Consider the following 17,399-nt stretch of genomic DNA (forward strand, 5'->3'; position numbering starts at 1 on the left):
AGCAAAACCAGCAAGTCTAACTGCCTACAGTTTTAAACCGATGACAACCAAATATTCCAATTTGGACACTAGAACTACAAAAACACAGAGATTTTTTTAAATAAAGATTTTCTTGTTTCCCTGGGATGAAAGCAGGCGCAATTATCAAAGCAAAATGAAAGTCACTGACATAAGTATCAGCTGTGGCTCTAGTGTGCTGTTTTGGTATATCTGTACTTTAATAGCTGCATTTACCCTCCTGTACAACACTGCCAATGTCATACATTCAATAAGCAGGAAGCAGAAAAACAGTTATACAGTTAGATTAGTTTTATTCCATGGAAATTGTCCACACTGCCCTGATGTGACACGTGTGTCCTGTGAGTCTGAGTTGTACTCACCAAGCTCCTATTTGTAGCTTAGGTGAACACTCCAGGTAGATTAGCACAGTTTTGCATTTACATTTTTAATGTCCTTCCAGTTTGATGTGTTGTTTGGAAGAAAAAAGTTATTCAGTATTCCTGGAAAAATAGTGAAAATTTTGACCTCACTCAAATGTTCACAATGAGAATACAAGCCAAATTAAATTACATCAATAATTCAGCATAACTCCCAGCAATAAATTATATATTGATAGGATGTTCTCATTTCCTTCTTAATTAATAACCTCTGGTTGAGTTTTAATAAACAAACAATATCAATGATCCTTTGGAAAGGCTCTTTGAAATGAACGGCTCCTCAAGATCCAGCTCCTTTTAAAGAGCCAAGAATCCCATGTCTACAATAAACAGTAGAAAGGCAAGTGAGTCTTTTTTTATAAGATAGAGTACATTACAATTATTATCATGGTTACTTTTTCGTTATTGTCTCTTCTGTATCTCCTACATTTAGTGTGTATGATTCACTTTTAAGTGGGCTCTAACTATTAAACAACTCAGGAAACAAACCAGAACGCTTATCTGCCAGAGAAACATTGAGGGGGGAAACAAGTCCATCCCCCAAAGTGTCGCCTTTCTATTGTACCTTTATCTAGCTGACTGGTACTGCGTTTTACAAATGAAAATATATCTTCTACTATATGACAGTGACAGTAAATGTAACATACCTCACAGAGAAAAACCGCTCGCTGCGAGGTAGCAGTTCTGCCAGGGCCAGATGCTAACTGTTCAACACCGCGTTTTATCGTCTTCGGTAACCAAACTCTTACACAAAGATAAAACTGCTAAATAAACATATGCACTGGTAATTAAATAATAACATTCAGTCTTCTAGTTACCAAACACAACAGAATTACACTCAGTATACGTAATATTACGCATATGTATACAGACACGGGAGCCGCCATTTCTATCGCAGCATCTTCTTCTTCTTGTTTTGTTTTACGGCGGTTTGCATCGAGCATATTGGCTCATTACTGCCACCTTGTGCTCAGTGGTGTGGACAGACACTGCTGAGCCAGGTCCAAAAGGGAACATTTTATGTGTGTGTGTGTGTGTGTGTGTGTGTGTGTGTGTGTGTGTGTGTGTGTGTGTGTGTGTGTGTGTGTGTGTGTGTGTGTGTGTGTGTGTGGTGTGTGTGTGTGTGTGTGTGGTGTGTGTGTGTGTGTGTGTGTGTGTGTGTGTGTGTGTGTGTATATATATATATATATATATATATATATATATATAACGCTTATCTGCTTATATATATATATATATACACACACACACACACACACACACACACACACACACACACACACTGTAAGTACGGTCGAATATATTATATATAATATGTATATATTATTACTGGGCAACACATGGCCAGTACTTATTTTCTGAGTCATTCAGAAGTTTGGACATGTTGGTTTTATCCTCGCAAGTATGTATTCCAGACTTTGTTAAGATGTGGTAGTATGATGCCTCACACAGTGTTTGCCTTATGAGAACGTTTGTATTTCAGGGCTTGTCAAACATGTACATATTTGGGCTACAGGGCACAAAGGCTTCATCTGATATAACCTGACTTATCAGTAAAATGCACATGGTTCACAGGCCCCTTGCATTAATAACACCACCGCATCAGTACTTACTGGACAGTAATAATAAATCGCATGATATATTAGTCCAAAATTCAAAGAAAAAAAATGATAACGACACTATTGTACAGTCAGAGGTTTGTATGATGACTTAATCGCTTATCTTTCTGATTTCTTGATTCATTTTTTTAATTGCACTGACATTTCTTTACAAAGCAGTCCATTTTTATTATAACTAAAAAATGAAATTAGTCTGCTCGTCATCAATTAACACATTTTACATAAACATATCATTCACAATCTTTGTTATTTTGGTGAACGTGGCCGAAGCATGTATGCGCAAATATAGCGCATACTTGACTGTCTTTGAAAATGTCAGTCTCGTGACCATCAAGTGGTCACATTTGATTGGTTGTTACTGACAAAGCGTCTGTTTTATTGGTTGGTTGTTGTTGTGACGCACAGGGGTGAGGTAGCATTAATGTCATTGGTGTTTTTGTAATGTCGGGTGATGAGCCGGGGGGCCCGGAGTGGTTTCGTAACCCGATGTTGTTTGGTAGCTAATGATATGTGTGTTTTCTTCGTCTTTCGAGCCCGAACGAACGTTTCTAGCGTCAGCGACACAGGTTGTATAATTCCAAGCGTCGCTAGTTGTCGTTAAGCTACACCCACATCAGAAGCTAACAGAAGCTTACTCCGGATAGCGGTTGCATCGATAAAACGTTTGGTGCAGTTCATTAACGCGAATATGGGTGAGGAAATGAATGATAACCGCGCTGACACCGACGACAGACCTGAAAGAAATGTTGAGGAAAACGGCGAAACGGTCGAAGGCGGTGTTAAGTATTACACGCTAGAAGAAATTCGACAACACAACATGAACACTGACACATGGCTAATCATCCACGATAAAGTTTATGACATCACAAGTTTCCTTGAGGAGGTAAGAAATACCATGTAGCAGCTAATCTTAACACGGTATCATTAATGTCATCACAATATGTTTTGTTTTCTTGAAACACTTGGGTACTTGATGCCGACGAAGACTATTTCCTGGATTTACCACCGTGTCAGCGACGTATAGCGACAATGTACATCAGCTAAGCTTCGTGGAAGCGTATAAAACAGTGTCTCATTATAGAATTACAACCGTAAGTTGTAATTGCAAGGGTGAAGCCATAACCTTTATGGTTAACATTTAATACAGTAAAATTCACATGTGCAATTTCTTCTGCAATAATTGTCACGAGTGACAAGCAGATGTTAAGTTAACTGGAAGTCGTGGAGTTTAACTTGGTGTTATTATTACCCAGAACTTAATAGTCACTAGTAATGCAAACGTGTGGCTTTATAGCAAGTTGCTGTCAGTTAGCTTTAGCCACATGTAGTAATGTTTCTGTAATGGACTGATTAGCTAAAGTTGCAAAGACGGGGTTATTTGATTACTTATGTTGCAGAAAAGTATTTGTGCTGGAATTTTGCAACAACTTTTAACACTGGGTGAAAAAATGTCTTTAAAGATAGGTGTAGTTAGGTGTGCGATGATATCATACACTAAAAAGTACCCTAACTAACGATATTTTGTATTTAAAATTCCATAGGTTCTAACTGTGGCTACAATACTACAATATGTTATGTGTGTATGTATCGGCATAGTAGCTCATGAATTCAACTTACAATTGTAGTGAAGGAGAAATATGCAGCATAGCATGTTCAACATAGAATAGAAATACTGACAAATGTATGTATGCAGTAAAGTCCTCATGGATACTGCACAAAGAGTACCTGCCCAACACACTTTTTGTCTGACTGCAGCATCCTGGAGGTGAAGAAGTTTTACTGGAGCAGGGAGGTTCTGATGCGACAGAGAGCTTTGAGGATGTGGGTCACTCCACAGATGCCAGGGAGATGCTACAGCAGTACTTCATTGGGGAGGTTCACATGGTAAGGCTATTTCCTGCAATTATGTCCATTAGTTACTTCCAGTTATAGCAGTGTAATGTAACTAATGTATTCAACAATCAGTTGTCAATGCTTGAACAGAATCCTCACAAAGCTTTGATTCTGTGATTTTTTTATATATATATGTCTATATATAAATATATAGTTCTGCGTTCGTCAGTAGAGAGAGTAGTGAGATTATGTTGATGAAGGTGTTGATCATATAGTTTGTTTCAGCTTTGCCATCCAGCTAAAACAAATGCGTGACAATTCCACATTACTTTTTAAATCATTTAAATACGTTTCCATTATGGAAGCATGATGGAAGAATGTGACTTTTGACTGACAAATGCAGCAACGACAACTCGGGTGTCATTCTAATACTTGTTGAAGTAGTTTCCAGACATCCTGTCCTTTAACCTTCTAAGGCCTTGCTTGCACATATGTGGACATTAAAGTTCTATACAGATTCAATGTATTATCGCTATTATGATTAATGAAATTTGTATATAATGTATTTATTGTATTTTTTGATTTGATTTTTGTACTCATCTCAAACAGCAAGGAGGAATAAAAATGCACACCAAACTAAAGCTCAGGCCTCAGAAGGTTAAAGCACCAAGGGGCATCTTTAAATACAGGTTTAGGGGAGTTTGGAGGGTGCTTGTTAATGCAAATCTGTCAACTGCCAGTAATTTGCATTTGTCTTTGCAGGATGACAGAACAAAGGAAAAAGCCAAGGTGGGACCTAGTCTCTTCATTTGATGTTAAAATGGGATGAACACAAAAAACATACATTTATAATGTGTTGTTGTCTCCACCCCCCCGCCCCCTCCCAATTCACTGCTCCAGGAAGTACCTGGCACGAGTTCGGGGAAGTTGAGGTCAGTCATGATACACACTACAGTATTTGACATGGTCTACTTGATGACTTAAACAGATGATTGGTCGATTCCACCGGTTTTTGTTCATATGCACTAAGAAGTGACGTTTGTAAATAAGTGTAACACGTTGCACTGACCGTTCTAAATTACTTCTGCCGAAACATTTGTCAGAGTCTCAATAGTTTGCGCATTCGTTTTACAATAGAATTTCTCGGTTCTGATGGTGTTTTCTGTTTCCCAGCAGCTCCTGGACCACGTGGTTGATACCAGCTATTGCTGCGACCGTCGTAGGTGTCATGTATCGCTTCTACATGTTTGAACATAGGTCCTCCTGAGTGCTGTCAATCCGCTTTCTTCTCGAGGCCTTGAAATGTTTAACCAAATCTTCCTCACACAATTACTGTTGGAGCGTCTGAATTCTTTCTACGCAACAAACCAAGGGGAGCAGTTTGGTAAAAGTACATTTGTCATCGACATCCATTGAGCACACAGGTTAAATATTTGGGCGGAGACCTCATTAAATTGTCTGCCTTCCATTTTTTGTGGATGTTCTTAATCACTATGGTTGACACAATCATTCTGTATTGTCTTTAACTTATGTGGTGATATACTTTCTGCCATTTTCACAGTTTTCCTTCATAATGTTCTCACTCATTAATTGGTTGCAATAATTTCTGATCATAAAACAGGAAACACTGTCCCAGATTTTGAAAAAACGTGTAACGTACGTTACCATCGCCGTGACTGAAGGAAAACACTGGATTAAATATCTATATGTGAATGCTGAATTAGGCTGATCCATCATATATGTGTTCTTATGCATTTTCTTGGTTTTATTTGATTGACAAATGTTAAATACACAGCTCATTTCCTGGTTGTAAATGCGTAACCTTATCAGATAGGATTAATTTAGTTCTTTTTAAAATAGTAAGTAGCATTACCTCACTCATGTAAATGTGATGATTAATTCATGTTTATTCTATTGTTTTCTGGGAATTGTGTTATTGGTACCTGATGAAAAGATTCCTAACAAGTTAGCATATTGTCATTATAAAAACAATGTTTTTTTGTAAAATCGACCAAATAGCAGGAAGACAGATGTTATTTGATTCTATACTATGCTAAATGTTTGCAACTGATGCGTTTCTATAACTTAATTTCTAAATTTATTTTATTACAACCTATTGATTTCTGCCTGCGAACCGTAACTAGAATAAGCAGAAGTAGATGGTTTCTGCCTCAGTGATGTTGAGCACATTTTAGGCGTAGGGACGTTTGAATTGCAAAAATGAATTCACAAAGCTGCTGCTGTTTTTTCATGTGATCATATTTCGGGACATGTCAAAATGAAGTGAATCACCAGTCATTGTTTCTTTGCATAACTGCCATTTCATGTCATTAAATAAACCTACGTAAAAGGAGTCATGGTTGGTTTACTGTCTAAATGAAATGTGCACTGTTCGTGTGCTTGTTTGTTTAAAGATCCCTGAGCGGCTGTGTGAGAAGAATCAAGGGACAATTAAAATGAAAAATTCTTTGTGTTGGTAAACACCCATCAGCCTGTGCTATTAGTATTAATATTCAAGAACCTTACCCATGGATAGTACATCCTACCAACGCAGTGAGAAAAGAGTTCATGTAAAATTTACAGCTGGGTTCAGTTTCAGCCTGTGGTCATCTTTTTTCATGTCAGATATAACAGGTGTCACATTGGCTCACAGCCAGTAAAATAAACCTGGTTTGTGAACCCTGAAATGATTATTCTAGTTTCCCATAAACTGACAAACAGCGGCGTGAACGTTTTTTATTAATAAATATACTTCTAACGGGAATATTGACATGAACTTGTCACCAGATGTTGGTGTAAACCCAAGTAATCCACACATACAAACATGTCCTTAAATTATGTTTAATACAGTGAAATGACAGGGAAAAAGTAATGAACACACTCACTAAAATGTATTTCAGACCTCGTAGAAAAGCCTTTGTTGGTAATGAAGCCTCCAGTATGGAGCAGCTAGTCACTTTGCTCAGGTGTGACTTTGGCCCATTCTTCCATACAAACTGTCTCTTCTTTGAACTCTGACCTTTAGTTCTTTCCAGAGAACTGGATTCAAGTCAGGTGACTGACAGATAAATTTCAGCTGCTTTCTTGTCTTTGTCCTTTTTGCACCTTTTCCATGTGTTAAATACTCGTCCCCTGTGTCATTTCTGTTCATTCCACATAATTTAAGGGGATATATATGTTTTTGATTTCTTTGTATGCGTGGATTACTGACATCTGGTGACAATTCCATGTCAGTAGCGCCATTAGAAAATACATTTACTGAAAAAGATGTTGACACATTCAGTACTTCCAGTAGTTCCCTGCTCTCAAAGAAACCTCTTTGAAGTTGAATAAGTTTCAGTTTATCTCTAACTCTGACATTAAACTCCTCCTTAACATTGAACACACATTGTGCCATTTCATGTGGCTGCTGTTGTGTTTTTCTTATGCAACTAGTTCAGTTGCAGTAACAGCGAGAAGTGAATAGTACTTCAGTCCTAAATATGCCTGATACCTCTTAGCGACCTGTGAAGAGAAGCAGAGCAGCAGTGATTGAAATTAAAGCCCTTCCATCTGCAACATGCACAAGAGCCCTCAGCACACCGAGTGTCACACACATCAAGCATAGATTCTGCCTCTTTTGAATCATGCAGAGTGAGCGGATGCTCCCACTGGGGTTTTATAGTTTGCACAATCAATAAACTGCTGAAAAGGAATCAAACCAGTCACCTACTGTACTACTACTTCTTTTCACGAGACACAACAGAGAATGAAACATTTGTGAGCTCACCTGGACGCTACGTATGTGTTCAAAGATCAAAGGTGTATCTATGCATGCATCCTTTATTTATCCAGGAGACACACACACACACACACACACACACACACACACACACACACACACACACAAAGTCAGCTGGCTAAAATGGCTCCACAGGCAGTTTCAGACAGATGGATGGAAAAAAAAAAAACATGAGAGGATAAATACAGACTGGGATGATGTGACACAGCTACAGTTGTTCATTCAAAGGCAATTGTAAAATGAGCTTTAAAGGTGTTCAGAGCCGAGGAGGGAGTGTCTCTGATGTTCTATTATAAAAGGAGAAAATGAGCTCTGTGGTCACTCTAAGAACGATTCAAAGACTTGGAGTGGTGGCCATGTTTGCTGATGGGAAACGATGGAAGCTGGAGATGTAAAAAGGTTTATTCCTCCGACACAGGAATGATCATCCTGAGCCTAATGCAATAAGTAATTTCATCTAGTCGTCATACACTACTCCCAGTGTCAGGCAGAAGCAGAATGCCTCTATCTGCCTGATGTGACTCACACTCACAATCAGCCCCCTTTCATACAAAAACTGAAAATCATTCACACTTATAACGCTCAAAAAAATACCACACTAAATTCGAAAACTGAAATAGAAGATCGTGTCCATAAATTTACTTTTAAATCATCCCATAAAGCCTCAAACTGAGCAGAGAAGAACAGTTCTCTTCTTTGTTTGGCTTTATTTGAATCATCCTCTAAATCAACCAATGAACAGGTACGTCTTTTTATTTACACCTGCTTTCTGTTATACTCCATTCAGGCACTAAAGACAACAGGTCTGCTCACATAGACACGCTCAGTTTAAGCACTAGATGGCACTACAACGTCAATATGGACCTGCTGCTGTTTTATACTTTTTTTTTTTTTTTATCTCTCGACCCCAGAAAACAGCACAATACAACATAAAATGGCTAATCTGACTAACACCCACTCAGATGAATCCATCACAAAATGCAGTGATGAAAACAGCATTGTGTTTGTGCAGCAAGTGAGACAATATACTGACTAAACACTGATTCACCTGTGTGTGTCTCCAACAGCTTCACACTGGACTGTTTTACATTAGTTCCTGCTCATAGCATCTAAATTGCTATTTTCTGTCTCTTTATCACTAGATTGTTGACTTTTTTCATCCAATACTAAAAGCCGCCTCCACCTGATGAGACAGAAAGATGAGGCCTTCGGAGGCAGCATAGCACCTTGGGGAGCGCATGACGCTCTCAGATAAACATTACCCCCCATCTCACAGTTGCCTGTCATTTCTGTCAGCGGTGCTTTTCAAGAGAGCTGTTAATGCACAACACTCAAGCGCCCTGGGAGTCTTCCTAGGCAAAGATACGTGGTGGAGCTGGAGACAAAACACTTGTGGACACTGGAATTTATAGGAGGGTTTAGTGATGATTTGGATTAGTTTGGTGATTGACAGGATAGAATTTCATTATGTTTTGTGGGTGGTCAAATTGTACACATGCACTCACTGGCAGCACAGAGAACTGGGGTCATATTTTTGTGTTGGCAAAAAAAAAAAAAAAAAAGAACAATCCCACGAGTATTATGAAAGCTTTGACAGCTGCCTAAAAGGTTCACTTCACTGCTCACATCAACGTTACATCTCCTCTCAAGGACTTAAAGGACATTTAAGGATTAAATTCAACCCGTTTCATTGAACACATAACCAGGGTCGCCAGATAACCATGACAATTTCCAACGCAATCGCAATGTAAAATTCGGACAGCTCAATAAAAACATCCCAAATTATAGTGAGAAACCCATGCAAAAAAAAACAAAAACAAAAAACAAACTCTTCCATTTAAGAAAGAAGTTTCATATCAAAAAACATCTCCTAGACCATTTACCCAAAACAAGTACCAATTTACCCAGATGACAAAAGAAAACTGAATTAAATAGTCACGTAAATAATTAAGTAATCATCTCAAAAGAAAATAACTAATCTAAAATAACTAAATAATAAAAAAAAAAACTAAATCCTTCACAGTGCAAACCCATCACATAAAGATTTCCACCAACTGATGCTGATTCAACTTCCAAAAAATTCTTCACACCATAAATGTGAGTAATGTAAACATTCAAATAAGAATCACGACATTGTCCAAACCAGCCCGATATTTACCCACCGGCAGCACGGAATCAAAAGTGAAAACCGTCCAGTCTGGCAAGTATGCAGAACTCTTCTTAATGTCACCAGGTTAAATCATGTTGACAGTAAATGTAGCAGCTTCTGTACAAAAAAATATTAAAAGCTGTAAAATCAAATGTTACTTGGCCGGTCAGTGGCCGTCTGCATGAAATTTTCTTTTTGTATTGCTATACAGACGTTTGTTGAGTGCTTGTTCTTTTCTTTGTAAAAACATACACAATCAATACATCAGTTTCTGTTTTTATGCTCTTCCCATATGCAGCGGCATGTATCTTCTATTTTTAATCCTTCTTTTACCTCATATTTCCCAGCTATTATCTAACATGGCTCTGGTAGGCATTGGTTTGCATATCCAGTTCTAATTACTCATTGTAAGACTTAAAAAGACCGTGTCGATGTAGAAAAACAGGAAGATTTAAAAAAAAAAAAAACCCTGTGTAAATCACTTTGGAAGCAGTCCAGCTGATAATTAAAACATTTTAAGTTCATAATAAAGACCAGCAAGCACTTAGCAGTTAGCAGCTAACAGATATACAAGTAGTTTACATTTAAGTGGAGGTGTGTCCCACCCAGCTAACAGCCTTTTAATCTTTTCCCTTCTGGTACATGTACCCACCGCTTTTCGCCTGTGGTTAAGTCAGTCCTACTGTACGGAGCTGATTAAATAAACTCAGCTACAACTGGAGGGTTCATCGTCTAACTCAAGCACATCGGGATTGGAAAAGCAATCTTCTGATCACTGGATGACCTCCTGAGCCACAGCCGCAGAGTGAGCCACTTCCCATTCTCAGCTGCCCCATGCAAATGTCACAGGCAAGCAGCCGGTTGTCGTACAGAGGAGGAAAAACATGAAGGCAAGGGTTCACAGACGAGGTGATGTGCAGCAGACCGCTTTGACTTCATGAGCCAACTGAGGACAGACGAGGACAGTCATGTTCCTGTGTGTCCTCAGTTCAACCCCTGACCTACACCACACTCATCAGTCTGTAAGAACGCTGGTGGCTCCCACCTGCACTCAGCTGTCAGACTTTCACACCGATGATACAAGTCACATTGAGAAAAGAATCTTATTAAAGGCCAGATATGTAGAGAGCTCTGATCCTGACAGATTCTGAGGTTTGAGCTGTTCTCAAGTAAAACTCAATGAAAAAGTCTCAATGTAACCAACCGAGTTTTAGAGAAAAAAAACTCGACTTTCCTCATGTACCCACCAGACTAGAGGAGACAGACAGAAGATTAGATACCCTTAAGTCTGCAGCTTGACTGACTGAAAATGCGGCAGATTTTTACCCAATTCAGCACTAACAAACTCAATGTGTTTCACTAGGTTGCTCATGCAGTAACTATACTGTGAGAGCAACTTTGATGTAAAATTTTTTCACAAAACCTGCAAAATCTCACCCCCCCCAAAGATTTCATTATTTTTTTTGCAACTGAAATCTAAGGCAGTTCAAGGGCTTAATGCTTTATTTATCAAATCATTTATAAACCAAGACATTGTCACACATTATCTCTCCATATTTATCTTTCAAAATAGAACAACATGCATTTTTTTAAAGATCACTTTGACATTTTTCTGATGCACAAACTTTCCTCCACCGTGTGCAGGGGGGGTCACTGCCATCAGCTAACACCCACATGGCCTCGCAGTGACACCACACGCGATGTGTGTTGGCGAAAATAAACTGCAAAAGTTTAATTCACTTTCCCCTTTTGAATTATTGCAGAGGACCAACTCTTGATTGATGCAGACTCCGCAGTGGAAGATAGAGACCCAGCTCATGATTGTAAATAAACAACCGCGGCCTCAGAACTTATCCTACAACTTATCTCTCGACCACAGAAATGTGCTGACCTTTCTACAATGAAGCTGCTTAATTACTTTTCTCCTTGCATACACCGAGACGCTGCGAATTAAAAGGTCAACCTCTCCCAGCTGTTACATGCCAAGGTCTTCATCTCTGAGTTTACACTGAACAAGAGGTAGATGGCCCTGATCCGTCCACATGTTTGTAGTCAGATGGAGACGTCGGTTCCAAAAAAATGTCTCATGAATGTATGATGAATACATGAATACAAAAGTCCAAGGATCAAGTATTAAAATACGGATTTTATAGCGTGTATATGTTTAAAAAAAAAAAAAAAAGGCTGTTGGTGTGTGTTGGGGGCACAGGCTAAGCAGTGGGTTAACTATAAAACAACTAAAAGGTGGTTTAAGAGTTTTTTTCTGACACTGCATGAGATCTGGCAACACTGTGTTCATGGGTAAAATGAAAAGAAAAAAAAAATTCCAAAAATTAGAATAATTAGAAACTGAACCTGCGTTCCAGTCAACAGAACGCGGTTTAGGCTGTAAATTGATCAACTAAAAGAAGTAAAATATGAGTGTCTAAATAAATCAACAGATAATTCTGGAGGTGATGCAGCTGCCATCGTAGCCTGTCTTAGTATCAAACCATCTCCAGTGTGAGTAGCCAACACCTAAAGTCTGTGTGCGATTAAACCGACAGATTCAGCTCAGCAGCCACACAAAGTCCCGGACTGCGTCTGCCCTCTCCCCGCTCGCCGCTGCTCCTCAGACGTGGAGCTCCTAGGCCAGAGTCAGCAGGGTGCAGGTTGAGGACACACTGGACGAGCGCTCGTGCACACTGTTGTTATTGTCCAAATGGCCCAATGCAAACTCGCCTTGCAAGGCACTGCAGCACGCCAGGCTGTCGGCCAGTTTGGGACAGAGGGACACAGCCAACCGCCGGCTGACGATGTGGAATTTCCTGCGGAAGCTCCTATTGATCCAAAAGTAGAAGATACAGTTGAGGAAGCCGTTGGAAGTTGGCAGCCACACCACCACAAATTCAATCCACTCAGGAACGCTGCTGCCTGAGAGCGCTACAGAGCAAAGAGGGCGCAGGTCAGCACGAGATATTTCCATGTGTAATAAAGCAGCAGAATCAGCCATCGGTCATTTCAGCCACTGACTAACATTTGGATACAAAAACAATAAGATCTGTAAGGAACTGAATCTAATGAGGCTCACTGGGGTTTGGACAGCGGCACATATACGACTTCCAGCTTCTTTGTGCAGAGATTTTCCTTCATATCAGATGGATGTCAGCCCTCTTTGGAAAAGGTCTGCAAGTCTAAAAATAATCAGCACTGCCTCCACTCTCAGACTTGATTACTCTAAGATGGCACATGGTCGAGATGCGAGGACATCAGAAAAGGGTTGGACTCAGAGAACTGGCCTTGAATCAATGTATTCATGCCCAGAATTACATAAATAACAAGCATGTCCGTTTGCACAGCTTGTACTGGGAGAATCTGGAGAGGGAGAGACATTCTTGAAAACTAATGCTCAACATTCAAGCATGGAAGTGTCATAGGGAATGGGAACGAATAGTTCAAAGCCTGATAATGCTCCATATATTTAAAATGAAACAAGTGGACAACAGAATGCACACAAACTCCATTCTTAATTAATTTACCCCGACAATAATTACTGATTCTAACAGTTACAAGTCCACAGAGTGGTTGTATTAACATATATATATATATACAGTATGTCCCCACCAGGATCACAGACATGCACGGCGTGAGCCTCAACGGAACTGAAACACGTGAAACTTTAAAGACGTTTGCCTTCTGTCAGTTTACGTGAAAATAGAATTGCTGGAGGCTGACTGATGATGGTAGATGGATGAACTAACTCAGGGTTTTTCCGCTAAACCTGCTGTGTGAAACGGGCCCCTCACTTTTTTTTAATCAATTGACCAACCTAGTTGTTTATTTATTATTATTATTATTTATCTATCAGTCGACCTTTTCTCTTGTAACCCCTCTATTTTTTGAGCTGTTGGAATGAAGGAAGTTGCCTCTGGAAAAGTATTTGATTCTGATTTCGCCAAATATTGCATTTGTTGTCCAATATATTGATACAGTATCATGTCACCATGACAGAACCGGTGACTTACACCCTTTGCATTCATGTGCAGCATCATTCCCACTCATGCTTACCATTGTAGATCATGGCTGCCATGCAGGGGGTCCAGCAGGAGTAGTAGGCTGCCATCACTGGAACAAGCACCCTGGAGGCCACATCCGGTCTGCTGCGACGCGTGCAGTTGAATTGGCGCAGTTTGATCCGCTGCCTCTTGGCGGCGCACCACACCCTCAGGTTGGCGTAGGTCATGACGATGGAGCAGGGGAAGAATATGAGGCAGGTGAGGCTGAGAGAGTAGCCCACGTTTGTGGAGTAGGCCGGGTTGCAAACCAGTGACGCGGTGGAGAAATGAACCTGGATGATGCCGTCAGGGAAGGACACTGGTGAGAGCAGGACGGGGGGGAAGCACCAGGCGAAGGCGATCAGCAGCATTGTCCTTCTCCTGGTCAACACACTGGAGTATTTCAGTGGGTAAAACACGGCGATGTACCTCTCCAGGCTGATGGTGGCCAGGGTGTACATGCAGGTGGAGTACACGGTAGCGTTACAGAAGGCCACAATGTGACAGAGTGCATCTGGCCCCTCGGTGTAATCCTTCATCAGACTCACCCACAGGTTCAAGGGCATGACCAGCAGTCCGAACGCCGAGTCTGCAGCAGTGAGGGACAGGAGGAAGTACCGAGAGTTTCTGGACCAACCCGCCACGGAGGAGGTGATGACCAGGAGAACCGCAATGTTTCCCAAAGTGATCATCACTCCCAGGATGATGATGATGGTGACTTTGAGGGAGCGGTGCGTCACGTGCTGCGCTGCCTCGGAGTCAATGTTTGACAGGTTGGAGGCGTCAAAGTTGGAGAGGTTCATGTTTGCAAACATGAAGTTTCCTCAAAGAAGAGACATTGCTGAGAACACATGTGCTACCACAAAGCGGTCGGTGGTGCAGTAAAACAGCTCCTCTGCTGAAGAACCTGAGCCAACAGCTGCACACCTGCAGCAATCAGAGCTGGGTGGTGTCTGTCTCTCTCTCTCTCTCTCTCTCTCTCTCTCTCTCTCACACACACACACACAGTCCATTCTTGCGCCATTCATGCACAACATTACACCATAAAATAAGTGCATAACTTTTAAACTTAAAAGTGAGGAACTAAAACCAAAAGAACTGGAAGAGTTTTTGTCTTGTGGTTGCTTTTATTGTCTTCCCCGAACTTGAGCGTCATTTACGGACACCATGAGCTTATCAGTACCCCACCGCATTAACTACACCCACGGATCCAATGAGGTGAAAAAAAATAATTCTAAAGTTTTCACGCCAACAACTGAAATACACCTCAGTTTTCAAGGTGAAAGTTATACACTAAAACTTATCTGGTGTATTGCATTTCAAAGCAACATTTAACCTGTTTGAAAGTACAATAATAGTAAAGGACCCACAGTGACACAACATTCAGAAAAATATTTGGTATTCACAGGTTTTTACTGCAAAGGATAACGTGAATACAGTCCAAAGTCTGAAATGATTTCTATATTTATACACAGTCTGCATTTGATGCATTTGCATTTGTTACCTCATAGCGAAAATGTCCCAGGTTCTCTTCCTGGCCTGGGATCTTCTTCTCTCCAGGTACTCCAGCTTCCACCTCAAAAGCATGCTGGGATTAATTGGTCATTCTAAATTGTCTGTAGGTGTGAATATGAGTGTGAATGGTTGTCTGTCCTTCATGTGACTTCATGAGCTGGTGACTGGTCCAGGTTGTACCCTGACGTTCACCCGTTGACAGCTCGGGTCAACTCCAGCACTACCGTGACCCGTAACTGGAGCAAGCAGAAGAATACGAATGAATGAATGAAACATATGTGATATTTAATGTGGTTTCTCAAATAAATGTGCATGTCCCTCATTTTAGGTGCTGAAGCCTACAGGGGGGGTGATGTATCGCCAGAATGTTGGGGTGTGCGCCTCTGTTGAATTAAGAAACGTTTTTAACAGCACAAGGGTCAAACGCTCTTATTTACCAACTCAAACATTTTATCAAGCTGCGGGTTTGCAGCCCAGCTCACATTTGCAGACAGGTCGTAAACAATGAGAGAGTCAACAAGTCAAAATCATTACCTCACTCCCCAAAAAACGCTCCCACAGAAGAAGTCAGTGCGCCGTCACCTTCACCAAAGCCAAAACATTTCACATCCCATCATGTTCAATTTCTGTGTTCACACACCATCAGTGTCAGGTTCACCTCTGCCTCCAATGCAGTGTGAGAGGTTTAAGTGTTTTTGTCTGCGCTGCTGAATGGCGGCATAATGAATTCATAGAACCAGGATGAAGAAACGGGCAGGAAAAACCTCTGGCACTCTCCAATCAGTGAGATTGCTACACAGTTTTTACAGACTGTTCCTGGGCACAGTGCCCCACTTCTCCACCTCCCAAGGGACATTAATACGGCCGATGATTTATTAAATCTTTTTTTGCACACGCTTACACATCCGTGTCTCCTATTCATAAAAAGATTTTTTTTTTCTATTTCCTAGAGTTGGATACATGAAATGACCTTGAGAAATTGCTTTTATGCAAATGAACTGGACATTTCCAAACACAATTATAGTAACAAATGAGCTGCTTAAGGATGACATGTAGAAAACAAAAACAGATGTTTGTAGGATTCAACAAATAGAAACAAAAACTACATATTTCCACGCCTGAAAGCACATCAATCCTCTACACCTCTCGGGAATTGGCTGCTAATGATATAAACATACGTATGTATATGTACATGTATATGCAGTATGGATTAACAGAGGTGCGGTGGCTGCAGTGCACCATGGGAACAACCTCTTCCATAAAACCAGAGCCAAGCAGCTTTCACAGTATGTAAATATACATATTTCCTGACTTCTGTTCCACTGCCCTGGTCCAGTCCCCCAGAGGATATCTGACAGCTATCTGTGTTTGATATATGAGTTTCTCACTGTCCTAATGAGTAGATTTCTCTTGATGATATTGCACACAGCCTGAATGAGGGGATGGATTCTGGCACCTTGGGTTAATATCTTCAGTCTCTCTACATTTCCTACTTGAATCTGTCTCTTAACAGCAACAGACATGCACAAGGGCACCTGAAAGAATTAATACTATCAGATTTCATCTAAATAAAAAAAAACATTCTGGGAGAGTACAGATGCTACATTTGTCGTTTTTCAGGGTTTGGAAATGTTTCCCGTTAAAAAAAAAAAAAAAAAAAAACTTGCTGAAACCAACTTGTGAACAGCACACAGCAAATACCAGCGTCTGGTTCTGTTTTCAAAGCTGACGCTCACTTTCCTCTTAATGGTGAGTTTCAGCGACCTTGTTACTGAGGTTCATGGAACCTGCTTGTAAAACCGAACGGTACAAAATCAGCAGCCACCAATGCTAACTAATGAGTGAAAGAGATTCTTCATTTATTATGAAATTATTAAAATGCATCTATTATTTTTTTTTCAGATTTTGAATTGTTTTAACTGATTTTATTTAGTTTATTTTGACATTATGTGCTAACATTGGATATTATTTCAAACACAAATAACCAGGGGGCTGCACCAAATTCAGCACCGGAAGCTAATTTCCAACAAC

At 40.3% G+C, this 17,399-nt stretch overlaps 1 protein-coding gene and 1 pseudogene across 1 annotated transcript; one reads left to right on the forward strand and one right to left on the reverse strand.

Moving 5' to 3' along the window:
• The first annotated feature begins 2,744 nt into the window (after nt 1–2,744).
• On the forward strand, nt 2,745–12,449 carry LOC144741259 (cytochrome b5 pseudogene; annotated as a pseudogene).
• On the reverse strand, nt 12,446–14,656 carry LOC144741258 (putative G-protein coupled receptor 21). The gene is made up of 2 exons (XM_078623852.1): nt 13,867–14,656; nt 12,446–12,741 (listed from the first exon to the last, which is right to left on the reverse strand). The coding sequence occupies exons 1-2, from the start codon at nt 14,654–14,656 to the stop codon at nt 12,446–12,448; spliced, it is 1,086 nt and encodes a 361-aa protein (XP_078479978.1).
• Nucleotides 14,657–17,399: the final 2,743 nt, after the last annotated feature.

This window comes from Lampetra planeri, unplaced genomic scaffold, assembly GCF_965212315.1.
Source record: "Lampetra planeri unplaced genomic scaffold, kcLamPlan1.2.h2 scaffold_486, whole genome shotgun sequence".
NCBI lineage: Eukaryota > Metazoa > Chordata > Hyperoartia > Petromyzontiformes > Petromyzontidae > Lampetra > Lampetra planeri.

Coding starts and splice junctions, on each gene's coding strand:
- LOC144741258 (XM_078623852.1), bottom strand. CDS start 14,656: ATGAACCTCTCCAACTTTGACGCCTCCAACCTGTCAAACATTGACTCC. Junction 12,742..13,866: donor GGCAGCCATGATCTACAATG/GTAAGCATGAGT, acceptor TTTGCTCTGTAG/CGCTCTCAGGCAGCAGCGTT.